General features: G+C 39.4%; 1 protein-coding gene across 1 annotated transcript in view; it reads left to right on the top strand.

Moving 5' to 3' along the window:
- Positions 1-24,355, top strand: part of KDM7A (lysine demethylase 7A) — a 51,571-nt gene extending 27,216 nt beyond the window's left edge. Inside the window, exons 11-19 of the mRNA XM_046669363.1 lie at positions 2,064-2,273; positions 3,798-3,922; positions 4,135-4,289; positions 5,519-5,616; positions 6,104-6,252; positions 6,392-6,600; positions 7,994-8,079; positions 16,873-17,146; positions 17,810-24,355. Coding sequence (XP_046525319.1) covers positions 2,064-2,273; positions 3,798-3,922; positions 4,135-4,289; positions 5,519-5,616; positions 6,104-6,252; positions 6,392-6,600; positions 7,994-8,079; positions 16,873-17,146; positions 17,810-17,904 — 1,401 coding nt within the window. The 3' untranslated portion in view covers positions 17,905-24,355. The remainder of the gene's footprint in view (positions 1-2,063; positions 2,274-3,797; positions 3,923-4,134; positions 4,290-5,518; positions 5,617-6,103; positions 6,253-6,391; positions 6,601-7,993; positions 8,080-16,872; positions 17,147-17,809) is intronic.
- The last annotated feature ends 2,609 nt before the right edge of the window (positions 24,356-26,964 follow it).

Raw genomic sequence — 26,964 nt, 5'->3', positions numbered from 1 at the left:
TCATGGAGCTTAGTAGAAAGAGGCTAGCCGCAATATTTTAATGTATCAGGAATTGACAGGTGCTATGAAGAAGAATAAAGCAAGAAAAAAGGATAGGGAACGACAGCCAGAGGTGGTGGTGGGGGTTGCAGTTTTATGTGGTGCAGTGGGAGCAGGTTGGGAAAGGTCTTCGATGACATGTGCAGGCCCAGAGAGCAGACAGTCCAGCAGGGATCAGGAGAATGAAAGGCTCCGTGTTTGTTGTTCATTTGAAATTCAGATTTTACTAAGTGTCTTGCGCTTTATCTGGCATTTCTGTCCAGGAAGGAGGTCTCCAAAGAAAAATATAAAACTGATAAATTATCTAATGTATTTGAGTGTTTATATTCTTCTAGTGGAGAATTTTGGGATCAAGCAGAGATAAATACAAAACAAAACAGGTGGAGAGTGAGGCAATTATAAAGTTAAAGGAAAGTCAAAGGGTATAAAAGAAAGGAAATGTAATAATAGTATGTTACTTGGCACTGGATTATAAATAATTTTTACTGAGTCCAATTTAAATTCTGAACATTGGAGGAGGAGGAAGTGTGTGTACATTTAGGAGAGGTGTGCAAGGATTAAGACTTTATCTTGCATAGTAGGAATTCAGTGATATATGAAGCTGAAAAACCAAGAAATAACAGTTTAAACATGTTATTTTGAAATTTGGGGGCAAATAATTGAAACAGCAATGAGAAGAAAAGCTACAAGAGATGCAGATGCTGGGTATTTACCCAAAATAATTGAAACAAGAACTTGAACAGTACGTGCATGTTCATAGCAGCGTTATTCACAGCAGCCGAAAGGTGGAAGCAGCCCAAGTGTCCATCACAGATGAATGGATAAACAAAATGTGGTGTATACATACAACGGAATATTATTCAACCTTCAGAAAGAAGGAAATGCTAACACATACTACAACATGGATGAACCTGGAAGATACTATGTTAAGTGAAATAAGCCAGTAACAAAGGAACAAATATTGTATGCTTCCACTTATATGAATTTCCCAGAGTAGTCAAATTCATAGAGAGAAAGTAGAATGGTGGTTGCCAGGGGCTGGGGGTAAGGAGGAATGGGGAGGTAGTGTTTAATGGTTGCAGAGTTTACATTTGGCAAGATTAAAAAGTTCTGGAGATGGGTTGTGGTTGGACAGTAATGTGAAATGTACTTAATGCTACCCTACCAAACCCACTTAAAAATGGTTAAAGTGGTAAATTACCACAAATGGTATACGTTACCACGTATGTTATGTGTTACAAAATTATGTTATGTGTATGTTACTACAATTAAAAAAAGACTTAGAGACGGTTGCCTCTGGAGAGTGGGAATCCGGATGGGAAGAGCAGACTGCTGTTTTTCATAATGTGCTCATAAAGTGTTAGTTGGGTTTTTTTGATGAAGAAAATTCTCCCTGAGGTAAAATCCATTGCCAATCTTCCTTTTTTTTTTTTTTTTTTTTTTTTTTTTTGCTTGAGGAAGATTAGCCCTGAGCTAACATCTGTGCCAGTCTTCCTCTACTTTGTATGTGGGATACCTCCACGCTATGGCTGATGAGTGGAGTAGATCCATGCCCAGGATCTAAACCCACAAACCTAGGCTGCCAAAGTGGAGCACACAGAACTTTAACCACTTGGCCACGGGGCTGGCCCCATAAAGTGTTAATTTTTAAAACTACATTGATGTATGACTTTGGTTTAAAAAGCAATTAGTGATTTATGCAAATATGTATGTGAAAGAATGTTCATCATAGGAAAAAACTGGAAGCAGCCTAAATAACTACCAGTAAGTTTTAGCCTTTAAATTAGCCTTTAAACACAGCCTTTAAAATGATACTGAAAATCAAGGAAATGTGTTTACGGTATATTACGTGGGGGAGAGAAGGGACTAAAAGTCTCAACAGAGCTGTTTGAATCCAGTGATTTGGTCTTTTTTTTAATCTGATTAAACTGAATGGTTTTTGTTTACTAAAATAGTCTTAATGGCTGATTGTTAGGTATGTATGTGGCCTTGTCATAAAAATACTCTGAATTTAATTCTTAAAGGAGGAGAATGGCAAACCAGTTAAATCTCAGGGAATTCCTACTGCGTGTCCAGTTTCACGATCCTCAAATGAAGCAACTTCCCCATACCATTCCCGACGAAGGATGAGGAAACTTCGAGATCATAGTGTCCGCACTCCTTCCAATCTAGACATTCTAGAGCTCCACACAAGGGAAGTCCTCAGAAGACTAGAGATGTGTCCGTGGGAAGAGGCAAGTATTATGTCTCATGATTACGAAAAGAGACTCAGTTGTTCCTGAAAGTTCTTTTGAAGGATAATGAAAAGCGAACAGTCGGGCCATCCTGGTTCTCTGACTTGGCTTAGGGGTTGTGGAGTCAACAGTACTTGAGCCGTGACAGGGCCTTGCTTCAGCTTTCTCAGCGTCAGTGTGGAGTAGGATGAAGAGACCTCCTTTATTTGCTGACGTGTTTGAGTGTTTACCAAATGCCACATGCTCTTCTAGGCTCCAGGGAAGATACCAGAGTGAGAAAAACTTGAGTCCCTGCCGTTGGGTAGCTTCCATCTTAGCTCAAGTTGGAAGGATGGGAGACAAAGAGACATACTAAAATAATATAATTTCAGAGGACGAGTGTTAGGAAGGAAGCCGAAACAATAAAGCAAGAGAATAAAGGGGCAGGGGTGGCTGGCTACTTTAGCTCTGGTGGTCAGAGTGCTTCCAGCATTTGAACTGACATTTAAATAATGGAAGAAATTGGATGGATACACAGATTTGAGGAAAAGTGTGTGGGCAGAGGGAAGAGTAAGTGCAAAAAGCCTGTCCCTGACCTGACAGCATCAGCATGGTTGACTGGGAGACTTAGAATAAACCCATTAAAGTCTGAGAAATGCTGCCTAATGGACAAAGGGGAGGAGGAGTGGGGCAGTAATGAGATCAGTGTAGAGCCTTTGTAAAACATGGTAAGGAGTTTGTGGTGAGAGCTGTATCATCCATAGTTTTACATTTTAGTAGAGGATAGGCAGTAATTTAAAATGAATAAGATAGGGATATCTCTGGATTAAAATATTTTTAAAAGTTACATAGAAATTAGAACTTTCTCAAATATTTTAAGTTTTATGTAATTGTATTTATACTATTTTAAGCTTTCGTTCTTCTAAACCTCCTTAACTCATAGCCATCTGGGAGAAGATTGAGCTTATTATGAAAGGTTCTTTTTATTATTAAAGAAAAAAATTACCACAAAAAGGGAATATTCTGTATTAAAAACCAGCTATTCTTGTGCCTTTATGTCACATGGTGGCCTTTGTTCCTATTGATAACAGTGTGGTGACCTATAGGTCGCTGACCGTGTCTGGTGGGCGGACTAGGGGTTAGGTCAAGGATGGGGTGACTGGGGAGGACCCAGTTGCTAGCCCTTCAGCAGGAAGAAGCAGAGAAAAGAGAATTAAAGTACATGATTGCAGTGCTTCTCCAGCTCGTCAGCTTTCTGCAAGAGTGAACTGTCTTTGAATTTGCTTTATGCAGATTTTACATTCTGCTTTATAGAATGTGTTTTATGGTTAACGGCCCTACAGAAAGATGAGCCATATTCATGCTTTGGTTTTAGGAACCATTTAGCTTTGATGCCACACCACTGCATGGCACTAGCCTGGGCAGGTGCCCAGCACAGCTGGGGATGCAGGGCCGTGGGGGGAGGTGGTGGTATACTGTTTTCCTTTAGTCAGGCAGGTATATTTGAGGGCGGAGGTTAAGTAAGTTCTGTTTTTGTACTTTAAGGATATCTTGAGCTCTAAACTCAATGGAAAATTCAACAAACATCTCCAGCCATCTTCCACAGTACCTGAATGGAGGGCGAAAGATAATGACCTACGATTACTGCTGACAAATGGAAGGATAATTAAGTATGTAAAGTAGATCAAAGTGTCAAACAGATTTGTTTTCAGTCGATTTCCTCTGTTCATTTAATCCCTAGGCCATACAATTTGCACACTTAATTGAAATATGGGGAAAGTGTCTCTCTTCTCCACTCTCTCTGTAAATTAAGGGGGAGGGTATACCATTTGGCTACATAGTTGCAGTGTTTTCTGACTTGGTTATTTTTCTCTGTATACAGAGATGAGAGACAGCCCTTCGCAGATCAAAGTCTTTATACAGCAGATAGTGAAAACGAAGAGGATAAGAGAAGGACAAAAAAGGCAAAAATGAAAATAGAAGAGATTTCACGAATAGAGGGGATGGAGAATGAAGAATCTCAAAAACCACTTAAGAGTATGTTTGTTTTAATGGTCATTTTAAAGGTCTGTTCATTACTAATGTGATAATATGTAAAGTAACTTGGTAATTTTAAAGTTCTTAAATTTGTAGCAGGATCGAAAATTTTTGTCTCTAAATACTCTTTTGAGAAATCTGAAGTATTTCTGAGTAGTTTATTCATCAGGGAACTGCTGACTGTGAATGCCAAGTGAAGTGTAGTGTCCAGGGAAGGTGCTGCTGATGACGAGGATGTGTGCTGGTCAGTGACACCCTCGTCTAGTGACAGTTTTTGCAAGAGTCACATGAAAGCTCATGCATTTTATGGGCCTCTAGTCCAAATAATAAAACAGTTGCAAATTTAAAACAATTTCATCAATAATTTTAGCTAACATGTATGTGGTTTTCAGAATTAGGAGACATATATAATTGGCTGATCTGAAGCTATTAGTAATCCATGTGCTGTTTTGCTTTATTGCCTATTGACAAGAAGGCCTCTACTTGGTTATTAATCTGTTATTATCAGTGTCACAAATCGTAACACCTCCTCCTCGAGATTTTTTTTTCAATAGTCTTAATTTCTCAACATTTTTCAGGGCCTCCATCTACTTTTCTATTTTAAAAAGTAGTTAAATATTTTGGTACTTGACAAGTAAATATTCCGGATAATTAGCATCATTTAGTCCATGTTGAATAGCTCAATTTCCAGGTAAGTTTAGTATTGCTGTAGTCAGTGATTCTGCGTTTGCTCACATGCCGGGGTAAAGGCAGCTAGTCAATAGGATTCATCAAACGGTTGCCACGTGGTAGTGCCGCGTGGAAGAGGGAGGCAGTGGTAAAGCCTGGTTTACAAGCTTGTGGAATTCACTACCTACGTGAATGCTTTCTAGGTTTAGGAGAGTCATCTTTTTGTTTTCTGTTAAGAGAAATTATGCAAAAGGGAAAGTAAAAAGCATCTTGTAACTAATTTTACTGTTGGAGATTTTTTTCTGGAAAGAAATGTAACATGGTCAACCCACCCAAATAAGGGATATATGATCATGTTCAATAAATACCGTAAATGTTTTAAGAATCTTGATCAATTAGGGAGGAAGTCCTGGGGGAAGAAAGAAATGATGACGAAAGCAGTGAAAAAGGATGGAGCAGGCACAATGAGACCTATCACAAAGCTAGACAGGCTTTAGATGTCACCATGGTCATAAAAGTCTAACGACTTTCTGTTTTTCTCTCATCCTTTCCCTTCTCAGGGTTTTTTACAAGTGTAAAATCAGAACTCAGGAATCGATCATCAGAATATTCTGATATTTCTGATTCAGAAGACTCGGGACCTGATTGCGCTGCACTGGTATGCCCCAAACCCTGTACCTTGTGCACTGTTTGATGGAAAGATGAACACCTGCTTTCCTTCTCGTAGAAGGAAAGTGAATGACAGCTCTTCCCAAAGTCTATCCTATGCCCTTTGTGGCCCAGTGTCTTCCTTATAGTGGTAATTACACGCCCATACGCATATCGTTGTGTGACTACTTACATTTGATAAATGTAGCTTTGGTCTGCTTTTGTAAAGGGTGGAGGGAGATACTGTTCTTATGTTTCTCATATTTCTCATAGGTTATTTATTTTGCCTTAAAGAAAACCTGTACTGTGTTCTTTACTGAGAAATTATGTTACTGTAGTTACTAGAGATTTTCAGTTTTTCATATGAAATACAGAAATAATTCTGTGATAAGATTCTAACTTTCCCTAGATAGATAAAGTGGTTTTGATTAGTTTGTACAGACTTGCTCAGATTTCTTATTGTAGGTTCGTTTCTGTTTAATTGTTTATTATCTCAGAAAAATAATTTTACCACTGAAGAGTCTGAAAGTTCAGGTGATGAAAAGAAACAAGAAATAACGTCAAACTTTATGGAGGAATCTAATGTGATGAGGAGCTTCCTTCAAAAGAGCCAGAAGCCGTCTAGAAGTGAAATTCCAGTTAAAAGGTAGGCTTGCTGGTGGTAGTAGTCTTATGTAATGTTGTGATATAAACGACATGAAAACGTTTTTTTAGTTTTAAATTTTCCCAAAGATTTCCTTAGAATAAATAGACTCCTTTTTTTTCTGTGATGATCTGCTCTTTAGGGAGTGTCCTACCTCGACGAGCACAGAGGAAGAAGCTATTCAGGGCATGCTGTCCATGGCAGGGTTGCACTATTCCCCATGTTTACAGAGGCAGATACAAAGCACAGACTGCAGTGGTGAAGGAAACTCCCTCCAGGATCCCAGCAGCTGCCACAGTAGTAACCATGAAGTTAGGCAGTTGTATCGTTACGATAAACCAGTGGAATGTGGTAAGAAACATAAATTATCAGTCTCTAAAAAGTAACATATGACCCCCCACTTAATAGCTCTATAATCCTCATTGAGGTTAGAGATTATGATAAGAACTGTTTATTGCACATCTGTAGTTGGAAATGGTGTTAAGCATATGGGCCAAGAAATACATAATGTTAACAAATGTAAAACAATGATGTTAACAAATGTAAAATACAAGTATGTAAAATGCAAGTATAAGAACTAAAAACGTAAGTTAACAGGTTAAGAGTTGTGTTCACTGGCATAATTCTACTATTGCTGTTGCGAGACACTGTTACTTCCCTTTCATAAGTTGATCAGGGTGGAAGGAATGTTTTGGTGTCTTAAATGCTCTGCTAAACTGGAACAATCAAAATCAACCCTTTTTCCTTTTATGGGAGAGGGAACAAGTTTTGAACTCTTTCTGACTGAAGATATTCTCTCTCCTACTTGAAAACAAAGTATTAGCAAAGAGAGAAGACTCCGTGGCGATATCAGTGATGCCACCTAGTGTTTTCTTTTCTGCGCCTTTAGGGAAAAATTTTGTTTCCCTGAAAGCCTGAGGAGGATTGGGGAGAAGATGGTACTACATTAAAACTGAGTGCCTATTATAGAAGTTGTGTTCATTTCTGTCTAATTGTGTCCGCTACGTACCACGAGCTTGACATTATTTCACTTAACTCTTGAAACAACATTTTGATATACATAATACAACTTTTACATGTAAACTAGAAAAGGTTTAGTGAAGTTAATTTAACTTGCCCATACTTACAAAGCTGTTATTCAGTGGTATTGGAATTTGAACCCAGGATGATCTAATCTCAAAATCTTTGCATATTGTTTAAGAGGAAACTGAGGTTTAGACAGGTTAAATAACTTGCCTGAAGATGCATTGGTAATGGAAGAACTCAGATTCAAATCTGGTTTGTCTGACTTTTCACTACACCATTCTATCTCCCTGTAATCTCTTGGGTCCCTTGAAAAGAAAGCTTCTATGGAAATACTACTACAAAATTCAGGCAAAGGTATGTCTTTATTCTATATGGGAAAATATGCCATTTTTAGAGACAGTGTATTACATTTGGTTTTACATCTACAACAGATGGCCATAGAATTTGACTCTAGATCTTCCGGCATCTGACATAAAACCTGTCCCATAAAGACGGTCTTTGAGAGAATTGAAAGAATTAACATGTTAGGTTGTGAGCTGGTGACTGGCAGAGGGAAAGGAGTGTGCTGAAAGTGTATGAGTAAATACCTAAAGAGTTAATGTATTAATTTTTTAATAAAATGTCAACATAAATTTGCTTTCAATTTTAAGCATTAGGCTAACTCTGTTCTTTATAATCAACTTTGTGCAGAGGTAATTTAACTAAAACTTCTCTTTAGGATACCATGTCAAGACTGAAGATCAAGACTTGAGGAGTTCTTCCTGGGTTAAACAATTCGATACAACTTCCAGATTTAATCTTCAGGTATATTCAAGGTTTGAAACACTAAAAGGAGATTTAGAATTGTTATTAATTCTGTTTTTGCTTTCTTTTTTTAAACTGCAACCAGTGTTCAACCATTAGATCTGGAAAGCTAAAAAATTACAATTAAGTGCACATTTGAACAACTATCCATTTTTAGGGATTCTGGTATAATGACTAGTGCGAAGCTCATGGATGGAATGTGATCTTGAAAAGAAAAGCTTATTCAAGGAAGTAGTTAAAAACTCCTGGCTGCCACCACTTTTAGGTTATTTCTGGCTAGGATGAAACAGAAAAGAAAAAGAAGTACTATGACCATCTCTTTTTAATCTCTGACATTGTTTCTTGAACATTTTTAGACACTAAATTTCTTTGAGAATTTGATGACAGTTACGGACTCTCTTTCCAGAAAAATGTTCATCCATAAACACTGATGTTTGCTTACATTTTCTTATGGTGCCTCGCCCCCACCCCAGACCATCCATTGACTCCATCTTAAGAACCCCTGCTCCAAGAGAAGACACTTGGTGTCCTAGGATCCTAGCGTATTAATGCTTAATCCAAACAAAGTGAATCCAAAGTAGCTTTTTAAAAAACCAAAACTTTGCCAGTAGCACCAAACAAGGAAAGCAATACGACCTTTTGCTGCAAACCTTGGAAAATGACAGCCAAAGAATCAAAATTCTCGTGGGACAGAATGAAGTCCCCAAACGTCCCCAACCTAAAGCATACTTTTAGTAGTGGACTTATGGGTGGTTTTAATTTTCTTCATTTGGCATGTCTATATTTTCTAAATACTTATCAATTACTTTTACAAGAAAAAGAGCCAAGTTATTTTTTTAAGGCAAAGTTTTGTGAGTACAAGTTCTTTTAATAGAAGGATATGCTCCAGAGTCAAAAGTCAAGTAAGAAATCCCTTAACTATTAATAATTCAATTATTCAGTGTATGATTTTATAGTGCCTCATTGGTCATAAAGTTTATAACTTACTAGCATTATAGGATTCAGTATTAAAAGTAAGCTATTATTTAAATCTAGCTGTTGCTTTTATAATTGTCTTTGAAAATAAAGTAGTAGAGGATAAATGACTAGCAAGATCTCCTTAGAGAAAATCTAATTTATTTTGCCTGCTAGAGAGGTATTGTAGAGAGGCATGTCAAATCATAATTTAAAGACTAATTTAAAGCAAATCTGTGTTTAATGTTTTTTTTTTATTAAGATTATGATAGATTACAACCTTGTGAGATTTCAGTTGTACATTATTGTTAGTAATGTTGTGGGTACATCACTTCACCCTTTGTGCCCTCCCCCCACCCCTCCTTTTCCCTGGTAACCACCGATCGGTTCTCCTTGTCTATATGTTAACTTCCACCTGTAAGTGGAGTCATATAGAGTTCGTCTTTCTCTGTCTGGCTTATTTCGCTTAACATAATACCCTCAAGGTCCATCCATGTTGATGCGAATGGAACAATTTGGTCCTTTTTATGGCTGAGTAGTATTCCATTGTGTATATATACCATATCTTCTTTATCCAGTCATCAGTTTCTGGGCAGTTAGGTCTTGGCTATTGTAAATAATGCTGCGATGAACATAGGGGTGCATGGGACTCTTGGGATTGCTGATTTCAGGTTCTTAGGATAGATACGCAGTAGTGGGATGGCTGGGTCATAGGGTATTTCTATTTTTAACTTTTTGAGAAATCTCCATACTGTTTTCCATAGTGGCTGCACTAGTTTGCATTCCCACCAACAGTGTATGAGGGTTCCTTTTTCTCCACAACCTCTCCAACATTTGTCACTCTTGGTTTTGGATATTTTTGCCAATCTAACGGGTGTAAGGTGGTATCTTAGTGTAGTTTTGATTTGCATTTCCCTGATGATAAGTGATGATGAACATCTTTTCATGTGTCTATTGGCCATACTTATATCTTCTTTGGAGAAATGTCTGTTCATGTCCTCTGCCCATTTTTTGATTGGGTTGTTTGTTTTTTTGTTGTTAAGCTGTGTGAATTCTTTGTATATTATGGAGATTAATCCTTTGTCGGATAAGTAGCTTGTAAATATTTTTTCCCAATTAGTGGGCTGTTTTTTTGTTTCAATCCTGTTTTCCCTTGCCTTGAAGAAACTCTTTAGTTTGATGAAGTCCCATTTGTTTATTCTTTCTATTATTTCCCTCATCTGAGGAGTTATAGTGTCCGAAAAGATTCTTTTGAAACTGATGTCAAAGAGTGTACTGCCTATATTTTCTTCTAGAAGACTTATTGTTTCAGGCCTAATCTTTAGGTCTTTGATCCATTTTGAGTTTATTTTTGTGAATGGTGAAAAAGAATGGTCAATTTTCATTCTTTTACATGTGGCTGTCCAGTTTTCCCAGCACCATTTGTTGAAGAGACTTTCTTTTCTCCATTGTACGCCCTCAGCGCCTTTGTCAAAGATTAGCTGTCCATAGATGTGTTGTTTTATCTCTGGGCTTTCAATTCTGTTCCATTGATCTGTGCACCTGTTTTTGTACCAGTACCATGCTCTTTTGATCACTGTAGCTTTGTAGTATGTTTTGAAATCGGGGATTGTGATGCCTCCGGCTTTGTTTTTCTTACTCAGGATTGCTTTAGCAATTCGTGGTCTTTTGCTGCCCCATATGAATTTTAGGATTCTTTGTTCAATTTCTGTAAAGAATGTCCTTGGGATTCTGATTGAGATAGCATTGAATCTGTAGATTGCTTTAGGTAGTATGGACATTTTAACTATGTTTATTCTTCCAATCCATGTGCATGGAATGTCTTTCCATTTCTTTATGTCAGCGTCAATTTCTTTCAAGAAAGTCTTGCAGTTTTCATTGTATAAATCTTTCACTTCCTTGGTTAAATTTATCCCAAGGTATTTTATTCTTTTTGTCACGATTGTGAATGCGATTGAGTTCTTGAGTTCTTTTTCTGTTGATTCATTGTTAGTGTGTAGAAATGCTACTGATTTACGTATGTTGATTTTATACCCTGCAACTTTGCTGTAGCTGTTGATTGTTTCTAATAGTTTTCCTATGGATTCTTTGGGGTTTTCTATATATAAGATCATGTCGTCTGCAAACAGCGAGAGTTTTACTTCTTCATTGCCTATTTAGATTCCTTTTATTTCTTTTTCCTGCCGAATTGCTCTGGCCAACACCTCCAGTACTATGTTGAATAGGAGTGGTGAAAGTGGGCACCCTTGTCTTGTTCCTGTCCTCAGAGGGATGGCTTTCAGTTTTTGTCCATTGAGTATGATATTGGCTGTGGGTTTGTCATATATGGCCTTTATTATGTTGAGGTACTTTCCTTCTATACCCATTTTATTGAGGGTTTTTATCATAAATGGTTGTTGGATCTTGTCGAATGATCCATTTGATGGATCATTCGATATTGAGGATATTGAGATGATCATGTGGTTTCTGTTTCTCATTTTGTTAATGTAGTATATCACGTTGATTGACTTGCGGATGTTGAACCATCCCTGTGTCCCTGGTATAAATCCCACTTGATCATGGTGTGTAATCTTTTTGATGTATTGCTGTATTCGGTTTGCCAGAATTTTGTTGAGGATTTTTGCATCTATGTTCATCAGTGATATCGGCCTGTAGTTCTCCTTCTTTGTGTTGTCCTTGTCAGGTTTGGGGATCAGAGTGATGTTGGCTTCATAGAATGTGTTAGGGAGTACTCCATCTTCCTCAATTTTCTGGAATAGTTTGAGAAGGATAGGTATTAAATCTTCTTTGAATGTTTGGTAGAGTTCTCCAGAGAAGCCATCTGGTCCTGGACTCTTATTTTTAGGGAGGTTTTTGATTACTGTTTCTATTTCTTTACTTGTGATTGGCCTATTCAGATTCTCCATTTCTTCCTACTTCAGTTTGGGGAGGTTGTAAGAGTCCAGGAATTTGTCCGTTTCTTCTAGGTTGTTCAATTTGTTGGCATATAGTTTTTCATAGTATTCTCTTATGATCCCCTGTATTTCTTTGGTATCTGTTGTGATTTCTCCTCTCTCATTCCTAATTTTATTTATTTGAGATTTCGCTCTTCTTTTCTTGGTGAGTCTGGCTAAGGGTTTGTCGATTTTGTTAATTTTTTTGAAGAACCAACTCTTTGTTTCATTGATCCATTCTACTGTCTTTTTAGTTTCAATATCGTTTATTTCTGCTCTTATTTTTATTATTTCCCTCCTTCTACTGACTCTGGGCTTTGTTTGTTGTTCTTTTTCTAATTCTGTTAGGTGTCGTTTGAGGTTGCTTATGTGAGCTTTTTCTTGTTTAGTGAGGTGAACCTGTATTGCAATGAATTTCCCTCTTAGGACTGCTTTTGCTGCATCCCAAATGATTTGGTGTGACGTGTTCTCATTTTCATTTGTCTCCAGATAATATTTGATTTCTTCTTTAGTTTCTTCAATAATCCATTGTTTGTTCAGTAGCGTGTTGTTTAGTCTCCACATTTTTGCACCTTTCTCTGCTTTATTCTTGTAGTTGATTTCTAGTTTCATAGCATTATAATTGGAAAAGATGCTTGATATTATTTCAACTCTCTTGTATTTATTGATGCTTGCTTTGTTTCCCAAAATATGGTCTATTCTTGAGAATGATCCATGTGCACTTGAGAAGAATGTGTAACCTGCTGTTTTTGGATGAAGTGTTCTATATATATCTATTAAGTCCATCTGGTCTAATTTTTCATTTAATTCTATAATTTTCTTGTTGATTTTCTGTCTGGATGTTCTATCCATTGGTGTTAATGGGGTGTTGAGGTCCCTTACTATTATTGTATTGTTGTTGATGTCTTCTTTTAGTTCTGTTAAGAGTTGCTTTACAAATTTTGGTGCTCCTGTGTTGGGTGTGTATATATTTATAAGTGTTATGTCTTCTTGGTGGAGAGTCCCTTTTATCATTATATACTGTCCCTCTTTGTCTTTCTTTATCTGTTTTGCTTTGAAGTCTACTTTGTCTTATATTAGTATAGCGACACCTGCTTTCTTTTGTTCATTATTAGCTTGGAGTATTGTCTTCCATCCCTTCACTCTGAGTCTGTGTTTGTCTTTGGGGCTGAGGTGTGTTTCCTGGAGGCAGCATATTGTTGGGTCTTGTTCTTTGATCCGTCCTGCCACTCTGTGTCTTTTGATTGGAGAGTTCAATGCATTTACATTTAGAGTGATTATTGAAATGTGGGGGCCTCCTGCTGCCATTTTATGTCTTGTTTTCCAGTTCTCTTCAATTTCCTTTGTTTCTCGTCCCATGGTTTAGTCTGTTCTGATGGAGAGCTGCTACTCTCTGTTGTTGTCCTTCTACTTATCTCCTTTGCTCTTGGTTTTGGAGCCCCTTTCCTTTTTTTGATTTTTCAGGAATGAGGGTTTTCCTGAGCATTTCTTGAAGAGGAGGTTTTGTGGCAATGAACTCCCTTAATTTTTGTTTATCTGGGAAAGTTTTTATTTCTCCATCGTATTTGAAGGATATTTTCGCTGGGTAGAGAATTCTCGGCTGCAGGTTTTTGTCTTTCAGATTTTTGAATATATCATTCCACTCTCTTCTAGCCTGTAAAGTTTCTGCTGAGAAATCTGCTGATAGCCTGATGGGGGTTCCTTTGTAGGTTAATTTCTTCTGCCTGGCTGCCCTTAGTATTCTCTCCTTGTCGTTGACTTTTGCTAGCTTCACTACTATATGCCTTGGGGTTGGTCTACTTGCATTGATAAAGTTTGGAGATCTATTGGCTTCTGTCACATGAAGTTCCATCTCTCTCCCCAGGTTTGGGAAGTTCTCAGCTATTATTTCTTTGAATAGGCTTTCTGCCCCCTTCTCCCTCTCTTCTCCCTCTGGTATACCTATAATCCTTAGGTTGCATCTCCTAATTGCGTCAGATAATTCTCGGAGAGTTTCTTCATTTCCTTTTAGTCTTAGTTCTCTCTCTTCCTCTGCCTGCAGCATTTCTATATTCCTATCTTCCAAATTGCTAATTCTTTCCTCCATATTATCGGCCCTACTGTTCAGTGCGTCCAGATTTTTCTTAATCTCCACTATTGTGTTCTTCATTTCCAGTATTTCTGTTTGGTTCTTCTTTATAGTATCGAACTCTTTTGTGACATAGCTCCTGAACTCATTGAGTTGTCTATCTGAATTCTCTTTTAATTCATTGAGTTTTTTAATGATGGTTGTTTTGAAGTCATCATCATTTAGGTTATATATTTCATTGTCTTTGGGATTGTTTTCTGTGTGTTTGTCGTTTTCCTTCTGTTCTGGAGATTTAATATATTTTTTCATATTGCTTGATGGTGTAGATTTGTGCCTCTGCATAGAGATAGAGTTTAGTTACTGCTTCCACTTGTTTCTGCTGGTGTGGTGAGGGGACAGCTGTTTATACTGCACCAACCAGGAACCCTATCAGCTGTTGCTAACTGGGCCTGGGCCCCTCCTCATAGTCACAGTGATCCTGTGGGTTCCCTCTTCAGCTGTGGGGGCCGTCACAAGGGGGCTTCAGGCTGCTGGTCCCTACTGTTGCAGACCACCTAGACGTGCTCCCTCCTTAGGGTCTGCAGCGGTGTTATGGGCTTTCCCAGCGGCCAGGGGCAGGATCACTTATATTTGCAGCTCTGTCACTGTCAGCACCCACAAAATCTCACTTGTCCACTATGGGTCACAGCAGAGCTATGAGCAGCTTCTGCAGTCTGTGGTTAGCTCACCTAGCTATGCTACTTTTGTCCCAGGGTCTTCCAGCCTTGTGGTTGCCGGGTGGGTGCTCTCTACTAGTGCTGTGCAGAGGCTATCACTGAGGCTGCTGTGAGACTGTAGAGTTTCCCCCTGGGCTACGGAGCCGGGCTGCTGGAACTCCACCCAGCCTCAGTCCTCTCCCCCAGGATCTCGGGAAGCCCCTTGCCCTGTCTGGGGGATAGCCGGAGACCTTGAGTTCAGTGGCAGCTGGCCGGCTGCTGCCCTGCCTGGGATTCTCCTCTTCGGGACCCTCCCAGTGTTGTGGATGCTGGGCGGGGCCTCTCCACTAATGGCAGGTAGAGACTTTGGCTGCTGCCCGGACGGAACTCCAGAGTTCCCCCCCCGGGCCGTGGAGCCAGCCGCTGGAGCTCCACCCAGCCCCAGTCCTCTCCCAGGAGATCTCCGGTAGTCCTGAGCCCCTCCTGGGCGAAAGCCCGGTCAGTGGAGCTGGCGGCGGCAGCTGGCGGGCTGCCGTGCCGTTTGGGATTCTCTCCGGGAGCCTCCCAGCATTGTGGATGCTAGGCAGGGCCTCTCCGCTAATGGCAGGTAGGGATTTTCCCCGCCGCCTCTGGTGGGTAACTCTGGAGCTTCCCTCTGGGCTTAGGTGTAATTGCGGGGTGCTTAGGTAGGGCTCTGGTCACCTGTTTCCACCGTCGCTCCTCTGGTGTGCGCTCCCTCCTGCCCTTGGTCTGTGGCGATGTTCTGGGGGTGTCCGCTGGAAGAAAGCTGCTTGCAGGTACTAGGCTGTTCGGGGGTCAGGGTCGGAGAGTTTTCCCCTATCTCCACCTCCTCCCGGAGGGAAGTCCATCCGCCTTCTGATGTATAGCAGCGTGGGTCTCTCAGGCATCCTGAGATGCTATATGGATATCCTTTGTTAAGCAAAGTCCAATGAATGTCCAATTAGTTGTAGATTCGAAGGGGGAGAGACAAAGAAGACTACTCACGCTGCCATCTTGGATCTTCACTCTTAATGTTGTTTTTAAAACTTATTTGAGGGGCCGGCTCTGTGGCTGAGTGGTTAAGTTCGCGCGCTCCGCTGCGGCGGCCCAGGGTTCGGATCCTGGGCGCAGACGTGGCACCACTTGTCAGGCCGTGTTGAGGTGGCGTCCCACATCCCACAACTAGAAGGACGTGCAACTAAGATATACAACTGTGTATGGGGGGGGGTTGGGGAGATAAAGCAGAAAAAAAAAAAAAGATTGGCAACAGTTGTTAGCCCAGGTGCCAATCCTTAAAAAAAAAAGAAAAAGAAGATTGGCAACAGTTGTTAGCCTAGGTGGCAATCTTTAAAAAAAATTAAAAAAAAAAAAAAACTTACTTGACCATTCCAGAATCAGAAATTTATTTTACATCACGCACCCCCCTCATAAAACTAGTTTAATGAAACATCACATCTGCAGTATGCTCTTTTCAAGTTTGTGTTTTCCTTTCTCTTTTAATTGTGGTCATGACTGTCTCTGTTGATTTCAAGACCCACCAATCAGTAGCACTTCATTTGTTTTGTTCCTGACAGTTCACTCAGTAATCCTAAGAGACTGAAGGAAGAATTGTTAGAGGAAAACCAGACTTGGGGCTAAAGATCTAGGGATTTTTTTAACAAACAACTTAAATACAGTGGAGATGAACCTTACAGAAGTTAGGTTCTAAAAAAGATGGTACGTTGCACCATGAAAGAGATATGGGAACTGTGACATGCTGAGGAAGTGGTAGGTCCGCATCTCATCCATGTGTTCCTTCCATGGCACATGGGAGCACGTGCTGACTGAGTTCAGGAGGCTTTGTTTAAGTTATTCATATTCTCTCTATATATTTATTTTTATATATATATATTTTTAACATTTTCTTCTTGACTCAAGTTATAATGCAACTTCAAGACTTGAATCCTTCAGAGCTGTTATGTTTTGGAATGAGACGCCCATCATGAAGGGGTGGTCTTCTGTGGCTACTACATGTTAAGAAAACCAAAGTTTAGTAGTCTATTTCTTCTATCTCTTGACTTGCTAATGCATAGAGAGGTTAAATACCTCACTTATCTTAAAGGAACTCTGAAAATTCAGCCTTATTTCCTTCCTCCTCCTTTAGGATCTAAGTAGAGGCCAGAAATGCATCAAAAAGGAAGGTTCATCAGAAATCAGTCAGAAGGTACAAAGTAGGAATTCTGTGGACAGCAGTGGCTCAAGCCCTCAGAATGGAAAGTATACGCAGAATTCAAGCTTGATTTCAGGGGCATGCCAGATCAGTAATGGCAGTATAAGCCCAGAAAGGCCAGTTGGTGAAACTTCCTTTTCAGTGCCCCTTCACCCCACCAAGAGACCTGCGTCAAATCCGCCACCTATCAGCAACCAAGCAACGAAAGGTAACTGTTACCTCTTTGTAGGTTAAGTGTATTTCTGACTCGGTCAGAGGGTGGTAGTGGCAGTTTAGATAGACATAGTCTCTCACTCAAGTTGCTTACAGCCTGATGCATTACGGACAGCATGGTCATTGTGGTATGCACAGGTTACTGTGAGAACAGAAGGAGGATTCCTCAGTCAACCCTGAGCATCAGGGCTTTCTGATCAGGCTTTCTGGAGGAGGAGGTAGATCCTGAAAAGGATGGTAAGGGGTTAGCCATGCTGAGTTGGGAGAAGTGACAGGACAGACAGCATTGAAGGCTAAGGAAATAGTATGACCTATGGCACAAAGGGGAGAAACAGTCCATGGGGTATTTATGAAACTTCAGGCAGTTTTGGTGCAGAAGCACAGTTTGATACAGGATATGGTAAGAGCTCATGCTGAAGAGATGGGGGGGATCACACTGTGGAAAGGCCTTGTAGGTCTTGTGAAGGAGGTGGGCCTTTATCTCTCGTGTGATCAGATGGTGGAAGGGTTTTAAACAGTGGAATTCCAAGATTGTGACTTTGCCCATTCAGAACACTTAAAAGGCTTCCCTGCCATGTTGCTCTCCCTAAAGTCTTCCAGGTGCCATCTGTCAAGTATGACTTTCATTATGATTTACACTGTTGTTGGTGTTTTATAGGTAAACGTCCAAAAAAAGGAATGGCAACAGCCAAGCAACGTCTTGGGAAGATCCTTAAGTTGAACAGAAATGGCCATGCACGTTTCTTTGTGTGATGGAGCTGCTGCTGTGGCCACTCTTCCCTTTGGAGACCAGTCTTGGGGGTGCAGGAGCCTGGAGCTTCCGCTGTGCCCCCGCCTGAAGCAGTCTGCATGTACAGTAGTGAACACTGCCTGAAGAACAACGTGAACCGATGCTGCATTTTCACTGTGCCACACCCACTCAGCAATAACCGTTTGGACCTGGTGGGGGGAGAGGAAGAAGGAGGTTAGAACCTTAAAAAGAGACCTTGAACTGGAAAGGGTCTCTTGTCAGGGCTTGAATTTCATTTTGTTGTTGGTAGTGTCTTGATTTATTTTCAGTGGTAGGGTAAAGAATTATCAATAATTTATTTAACAGATTTTTTTTTTAAAGTTAACAGCTTTTAAATTCTTTCTTTTTTAAGCTATTTATTTGGAAGATTTCTGGAGAAATATCTCACTAATTTAGATTTAAGAATGTGAAGGTTTTTAAATTATTTTTGATAGTGTGTGTGTTACATGTGGGGAAGAGCCACGGTAACAGTAACTAGTCTGGACTCTTAAATTTGATATTCAGGTTAAAGTCTTAAACAGGGATTTGATGCATTAATTATTTTAAATTAAGATGTATATGAAAATCATTTTATTTTATATATTTCATGTGTTTTTTATAAGCTATTAGCTTCGCTTTTGCTAACATCCAAGGTGCATACTGTTACCCAGGTTGGTTGATTACCTTATACCCCCCCCGCCTCTGCACTCCCCAGCATTTTGTGACGACACAACAAGACTCTTCTCTTTGCAGGGAAACACTTTCGTAGCCAATATGTAGGAACTACATAAAGATCCCACATTTCTCATTTCATTTGACATTGCAGTTTTCTTCTAAATATAACAATAGGCTTCTTGCTTTTCATTTTTTGCTGATATCTGGGTCCCAAAGAGAACAGCTTTAATATCTTTTTCCTACTTGTGGGAAAAGTATTATAAGTTTGGTTAAGTTGTCATGTTTGTAGTTTTTCAAATACATTTGTAACTACAGAGGGCCTTCTTCATACTGCTGGTGTTGGAGGGCAGGACCAACACCTGCCACAGAGGTTATATTTTATGATGCTCTTATTCTGTGTACCTAACTTGTTGGAAAATATGAAATATGATTTGACTTAGTATATTCAAATCTGCATAATAAGCCGTAATCTAATAGGACTATACTATATTAAGTTGTATAGAAGCAAGCATGTTGGAGTAGATCTTTTGGGTGTGTGTGTGTGTGTGTGTGTTTAGCTTTTTATTTCTTAGCCTTCTAAAGAATTATCTCAGATATACGGATTTAATATGGGTGCTTCTTGCAGTTTCTTCCATCTATCCCAACTTAACCAGTACGTATGGAGGTTAAATATCTGGTTGAGCTTTAAGGAATCATTTATCTCCTTTATGCAGTTTTTACTAAATGCCAGTTTTCAGTTGCTCGTAATAGCTTATATTTTCCATTTCCCCCCCCTCCCCCCCCCATGGCATAAAAATAAGTGATTTCTGAGAGTGGGATGGAGATATTCCCAATCCTGACAATAGAGCATTTTACAAATTCCTACAAAGAAAATATAGGCAAATAGGATAAAATTTATTTTTCTGGAGAAGAAATGTGGCCATTTTATAGATTTTTCTTTTTTTTTGCTCAGCAAAGTAGTGGGACTTTCCCTTCTGTATTAAGTATCACATGAAGAGCTAAGAAAAAAATCTATACCATCGTCTTTCATGGTTGCATTCAAATGTGTAGTTTCAGAGAGAAATATTTCTTACTTTATCTTCATTCCAATATTTCATGGAATAAATATGAAATAGCTTATGAATTAGCCTTTTTGGTCCAAGTGACTGGACCAAAGTCTGGGTCTTATCTGGGTGTCAGGAAGAAGAATTATTATGGAAATACTAAATGTCTATAAATGGCCTACTTAAACTCTTCTACACTAGGCCAAAACTAGTTAGGAGATGGGTACAGTCAGTTATTTGATTGATCGTTGGATCTCAAGATGTCAAAAATTTGGGTTTGACTAATTCTCCCACCTTCCCCACACAATATATTACTGTGATGTTTTAGTTTTCTGTAGACACTGTTTTAGTGTTACAGTACACATGTTTTTTGTTTTGGTTTAAGAAGTAAAAGTTATAATTTCTTTTTCCAGCTACATCATCATCTGAGTTCTTTTGTTTTCTTTGCATTTTTCACAGCTCTGAGTATTTTTAATTACCTTACTTTTTTTCTTTAGCTATAAAAATTAGAATAAAACAATTTATTCTTATGAATTAAAATTGTGGCCAGTGTCCACCCTGTGTACTTAGGCCGGTAAATACTAATTTTAAGTAGCCAGTATGTGGAATTTTTAAGTGAAGGTACTGTGGATTTGTTTTTGGCAGTTTTAGCTCATTACTTGGCTAAGTTAAAAAAAACTTCCAGTAAGGTAATATAACCACTAAAACAGAATACATGTATCTTTTTCTGAGTTGGTAGAAATTCAGCCACTCATCCAGTGACTTTCCTAGTCAAACCTCTTGTAAAGGTCCTTGCTGTGATGCGTCCCTTTATCTCAAGGAAATGCCTGAACTTGGAGGTGACTGCAGCCCATATCTGGACTCCACTGTAATAGACAACATTTCGTCTTTCCCTCAGTCTCATTTATAAACAGTACTACCTACAGACACTGCAACTTAGACAGGAAAACAGCAGTAGTGGCATTTAGCTAGTTATAAGGAAATAGAAATAGATAAAACAATTATGATTTAATATATGCAATTTTAATTGTAGTAGTAGATAATTTTCCTGTATTGATTCAAATAAGTGACTTCTGTTCACTTAGTATCCACTGTACTGTAATTCATGATGTCACATCATAATATGCTCTCCAGTATTGATTAATGATGTAAACAGTACAAACCTGACAATTTATAATAGTTCAGTATCCTAGAAATCCATTGAACTTCACAAGCAGTTAATTTTTAAAGCAAACAAAATTGAGAATTCTGACCAAAATCATCTTATAAACTCAGAGAGAAAACAAGCCCATCTTTATCACTACTTAAACACTTAGCTAGAATACTGTTCTATTTTTTAATAATCCTAATTATTACCTTTTTAATGAACTCTATTCATATGAGATCAGCAGGTGTTTCTCAAACATCTACTATGTGCCCAACACTACTTAGTATTGTGGGGGAATATAAAGTTGAAGTTGTGGTCTCTGCCCTCGAAGGTATCTTCTCCAGGACATAAGCAGTATTATTTTCACTTCTAAGCACACTAAAGCAAAAGAGGACCCATTCATTGGAAAAAAAAAAAAGGCATAACTTTATTAGTTTCAACTGAGATATACTATACAACTATAGAAATGGAAGTATAAAACATTTTTAATTTTTAAACTTTAAAAAATATTTCAAAAGCTAATAATTTCATGTTGGTAATAGAGAGGCATGGTGTAGCATGGAAGGGAGCAGAAGACCTGGGTTTTTGTCCAAGTTTTGCCATTTATATATCAGCTATGTGACCCTGAATAAGTCACTTATTCCCTCTGAGCCTTAGTTTTCTCATTTGTAAGTGTGGATAAAAATGCAGTAAAGAAAAGTATTCTTTAATCTATTGACACTTCATACTTGCAGAGACCTTATCGTTATTTAATTTACAACTAGTAATTAATGAATGCACATTTATATGCATTTTTAAATGAAAACTGCTGTTACTCATAAAATTTAATTCATATTAAATATATGCCCAGAGCATGCTACCTAAAATATCTGAAGAATCTCTAACAAGGTGCTGAATTAAAATCAAAATCAGTGGTTGAAGTGAAAGAAGAAGAAGTGAGATAGTTTATGGATAAGAGTAGAATGTTTATCCTCGAGTAACCATTAAGACAATTTCAAGTAATTGGAAGATGGACTTCGGTTTTTCTCAAGAGGAGTTAGGACAGTAATGCTCCACAGATTCTGCATACTCTTCAGGCACTAGATAAAAGGAAAATAAGTCATGGAATTAAAATGATTTACCAACTACCCATGGAACTAGGGGGAAAAAATAAGGTGGTTAGAGAGCTGAAAGTCAACAAAGACAGCTCAGGGTTGGCTAACAACGCTTGTTGGGTAGAGAGAGAACCCACTGGTAATGGAAGAGCAGAGGCTCAACTGGACATCTTCAAAAGAAAAGATTTTTTCTGTGGTGATAAGACTACTCCCCAAGGAGTCGATGAGTGAGTGTATGGCCCAGTACACTACTGCCGGAAGTAACTATTGCAGTGTATAGGCATTTTATGATTTCCTATTAAGAGATGAGGGCTTCATAATGTAAATCTGAAATTTTTTAAAAAATTCATTTTTCTCATTAAATGTTAAGCTAATTGCTCCCTCCAAAAAGAGAAGCTGAAGATCACCAGTCATTTTCATATGCCTTAGACCTTCATCTAAAGCAATCTTGAGCCTCAGATCTTTAGCTTAGGAAAAGAGTGTCACCAGTAAGTAAGGGAGACAAATGAAACCCAGATAGGGCAGTGACTGGGCCTGGGTCACAGTGGATCCTAGACCTCTGGTACTCGCTTCCTAACACAGCCCCTGTTCTGTGATTCGGCAGCCTCTGCTCTTCCTGTGGTGGCTGATATGCTTCCTAGAAGCCAGCTGGAAAGAAGGGGAAGAAGGGAGATACTCACTACATTGCTGTTGGATGTAATGTAATTTAATATGTAGCCTTACTAAAAGTCCTTCCCTTATTTTAATTTGTTTTTCAGTGAACATTGTGCCATAACTCAAATATTTGATATCCCTTACATAAACAAATTTTTAAAATTATGGTCATTAAGAAGCAAATGCCTGTTTCCAAAGCAATTAGCTTATTGTGATTGATTGTGGTTTTACTGTTTTGTAGTATTTTTTTTTTCTTTAATGGGTAGGGGAAAATAATACTCATTTACCTGCGTTCTACCCCTTAAAGTCTCCCTCTCACCTTTAGTGCCCTTTCTAATGTCCTAAAGCTTTGTCTTAACAAATGCAACATTAGACTTTTTTGTTAAAACCTTTTTGAAACTATTCAGTGATTCTTCCAAGTTTATCCACTCTGCACTATTTCACTAATAAACCCTGGCTACCACGTAGCCCTTGACCTCCAAGTAGTTTACCTATGCAAGACCTGTGACATTCTGAACTCACTTTTCTTTATTTCAGAAAGCAGTCCTAAATGGAACTTAATCACAAAGATAAGCCTTGCCTCCACCCAGTTTTATTTTGGCCGTTTCCTTTTCAAAATGTCAGCTGTTTTCCCTCAAGATTTTTCACCAAAACAATGATCATAAGTGCTGGAATATATAATATTTTGCAGGAATAAAATAACCCAGACATACTCTCATATCTCTCTGGTAGCTTTTGTTTGGTACCAATTTACCAGCATTAAGTGTAATATGTGAGTTGATTCCTCGCCTAGAATCATTTCTTCCCTTTAAGATTCATAAGTAGCCTTTTATTTTTACAAAGCATACATATAACTTCCACATTATAGTCAGGGACCTACGGTGTAACTTTCTAAGTGAACCCCAAGGTTATTTTATCTTGCAAAAGAAACCTAAACCAAACTAAGGGCCTTACATTTATGGTTAGACTGAATCAAAAGCTATAACCTCAGTTTTTCCAAAAACAGCTTCTGACTGCGAAAGCAAGTCATGCGGTTGTTACCAGGTATGAAATAGCACTGACCAGGAAATGCACACGCATCTTTGCAGGCTGTGTTTCCTTCCGAAAAGACTTTTCTACTTTTAATATAAATTAAGCCATAACAGTTTCATGCTGTGGAAAGAGGGTGAAAAGGTTCATTTTAAGAGATTATATAATATGAATGTTCACCTTTACTGTGAAAGGTCTAACTTTGCCAGTGCTTCAGCAGGTTTGATTTGGTGGGGCGGGGAAAGAGGGTGGTGATGGGAGGGGTAGTATTGGTTTTAGGAGTTTTAAATCTGTGAAATTTGAAAAGGGGACAGTTGTTGGCTATGGTATTTACTAGTTTTGTAGTAATGTTTTGCTAGCCTGACTGACTTTCCTTAACTGATTTTTACGCCCATGGTCCAAGGCAACTGTTACCCTTTCTTGTTTGGGGTGTCTGCGGAGTAGTGTCTTGTCTGTTTGTATAGGCAGTCAGTGTGTGTGCACATGTGTGTCCTTTGAATACAGAAGCACACTGTGTGACAACGGAGTGGGGTGTGGCTGGGAAGTGGGATGCTGAAGCTTTAAGAGCATTTTTTTCCGATTCATAGCAGTATTTCCCATCTTTTGCCTGCAGGCAGGGAAAGTGTACAGTATTTATTTCATTTCTGTTTTAAATTTGTAAGTCTTTAAGTAGCTTACATTGGTTATTATAGGGGAGGACAAGTGACTTGTTTAAAGTTGTATTTGGTATTCTTACTTTCCAATTTCTGTATTTTAAAATATTAAAATTAAAATTGTATTACTTCTGTTTTGATTTTTTTTGGAACTCTGTGTTTTTCTTTTGCTCATTTTGTTTGAAAGTACAAATGTTGAAAGTTGTATAAAATGTGTCTGAAAGAAAAAAATCTGAATTCTATGTCCAATTCTGACTTTCTGTTCCCTTTTTCTGCTTATTGAAATCATGGGAGAATTATTTCAGAATGTGAAAAATTGTGTCAAACTTACGCTCCTTCCTCTTTCTGGGGACTTAAATGTGGAAAGTAGTGTGTCTTATTCTTTTATTGGATGTGTTGCTGGAGAAGCAGTTGCTGAAAAAGAGGACAGAACATGAAAGGGCAATTGGCAAGATGAGGCTGTGCTGCAGCCACGGCTGCGGGTGCTCACTGATGGACATTTAAGGGCACTCGTCCCCAACCTGGGCGCCCACAGATATTTATTGAGCACCTGCAGTGTACCAGTGCTGTTCTAGTGCTGGAGCTACGGAAGTAAACAGAACAAAGCCCCAGTCCTCCAGGAGCTTATGGCAGAGGTGAGAGGTGAGGGAGAGTAAGGTGCTGCCATGACCTGGCCACCTAGAGTGGAAGTGCAAGTTAGGTGAGAAAGACGAGTTCTGTTGTGGACTTGGTGCCTTGGAGGGGCCCAAGAGCCAAGTCTGGTATGATCTGAGTGTGGCGAGGCCTTGCCTTGGGCAGGTGAGAGAGGAGCCGTGGACCAAGGAGGAAGGAGCACTGGGGCAGCACCTCTTGGCAGGAGAGGGCCCTAAGGGGGCAGGGAGTGGGCAGAGTCCACTCTGGAGGAACCCAAGGGCAGATTCATGGAAACCCTGGTGACAGAAGGACCAGAGGCTTCTGCTCTTCCTATACCTAAATGCGCTCAGCTCTTCCCAGCGTGTTACCCAAAGCACAGTTACACCTCCTCCTCCTCCTTACTGGACTGCTTTCGTCCAGCTGACTGAATCTAAATCGGAACGAGTCTGTTCTTTTGTAAAAATCCATGTACTATCTGTAAACCAAAGGGATGCTGACCCTTCTTCAAGCTCGTCTGTTATCATGCATTAATTTTCAGGACCTGACTCTCCTTAGACTTTTGGCCTGATTGTTTTGTTTCCACCAAGTAGTGAGACTGAGCTACATCCGTCACTGTGGGATGTGGGGTGTTCCCCACCCCTCATTTTAGAGTGGGAAGAATCGGGCTATGCTGCAGGCAAGGTTTTGAACAGAAGCCCTCATTTTTTTAATTTTACCCCATTTGAGTACTTACTGTACAAGGCATGTTTTCATTTCTTCCTCACAATAACCCAACAAGGTAGGTGCTATGCTCCCCATCCCATAGCTGAGACTGAGGCCAGAGACGGTAAATAACAAGACGAGGTTCACACTGCTAGTAAGTAGAACTGAGATTTTCAGGGAAAGCCTAACTCTAAAGGCTGTGTTATTTCTTCTGAATTGTCTTTCTCTAATTATTTTTAATTATTATATACTTTCAATTATTAAAAAGGAATAGATGACCCTTAGGAATGTTTTCTGTTCTAAAAATTCTTTTGTAAGCACCCATTTTGGATTGAAAATATATTTTCTTGCAGAAGTTTTCTGTGCTCAACTGAACTTTGAGTCTGTACTTTCCCAGGGACTGGGCACACAGGAAAGAATGCTGTTCATCGTCTAGGATCCCACTTTCTAGTGAAGACCAGGATGTGAACTAGGGACATGCGATACTGTTAACAATGTGTGAACCTAACATGAACTCCCAGACGGAGTTCACAGAGCTGGCATATGAGTAGAGGCTGTGCCAGCACAGCCCTGAAAGTGGCTTCCGCGAGCCAGCACAGCCTCCTCTCTGGCTGCCTCTACCCTCCCCACTGAAGCCCCTCCTGCCGTCATTTTCTGCCCCTCGGCTCTGGTCAGTGCCTTGGTCCAGGTAAGGAAGGAGAAGGAAGAGCCTTCTTCTGCATGCTGTGCACTGACACTGAGGCTCTGCCTTCCAGAGCCTGGCTCCTCTCCCAGCCCCCAAAACTCCTTACCACCCACCTCCTCATCTTTCACTTCTGGGCTCCCCATTCTTCCCTTCCTTGCTTGGGCTCTCTCCATCCTAGGTCCCAGAAATACCCTATACGGTTTTAAAGTGCTGATTCTGAGGGGCTGGCCAGTAGCAAACTGGTTAAATTTGCCCACTCCACTTCATTGGCTGGGGGTTTGCTGGTTTGGATTCTGGGCCCAGACCTATGCCTCTCATTGAGCCATGCTGGGGCGGCGTCCCACATAGAAGAACTATAATGACCTACAACTATGTACTGGGGCTTTGGGGAGGGAAAATAAAAAGGAGGAAGATTGGCAACAGCTGTTAGCTCAGGGCCAGTCTTCCTCACCAAAATAAGTAAAGTGCTAATTCTGAAACTTTGTAAATTCTTCTCTTTTATGCCAGAGTTGGAAAAGGAAGAAAAAAATGAAGGCCCTAAAAATAGAAAGTAACATCTGTAAATTCCATAAGTTGTTTTTTAAGGCAAATATAACCTGGGACAAAAGATTTGCAATAGTAGTAAGAAATGGCTTTTGACCTTCCCCTAAGCATTTATTCTAGAAGCTGCCCTACCTAGGGAACTTGAGATACTCTTCAGTTTCTGGAGTAATACACGCAAAGTTAGCG

This window comes from Equus quagga, chromosome 8 (assembly GCF_021613505.1).
Source record: "Equus quagga isolate Etosha38 chromosome 8, UCLA_HA_Equagga_1.0, whole genome shotgun sequence".
Taxonomy (NCBI): domain Eukaryota; kingdom Metazoa; phylum Chordata; class Mammalia; order Perissodactyla; family Equidae; genus Equus; species Equus quagga.
Note: the sequence above shows the minus strand (reverse complement) of the source record. Positions and strands in the feature narration are given on the sequence as shown.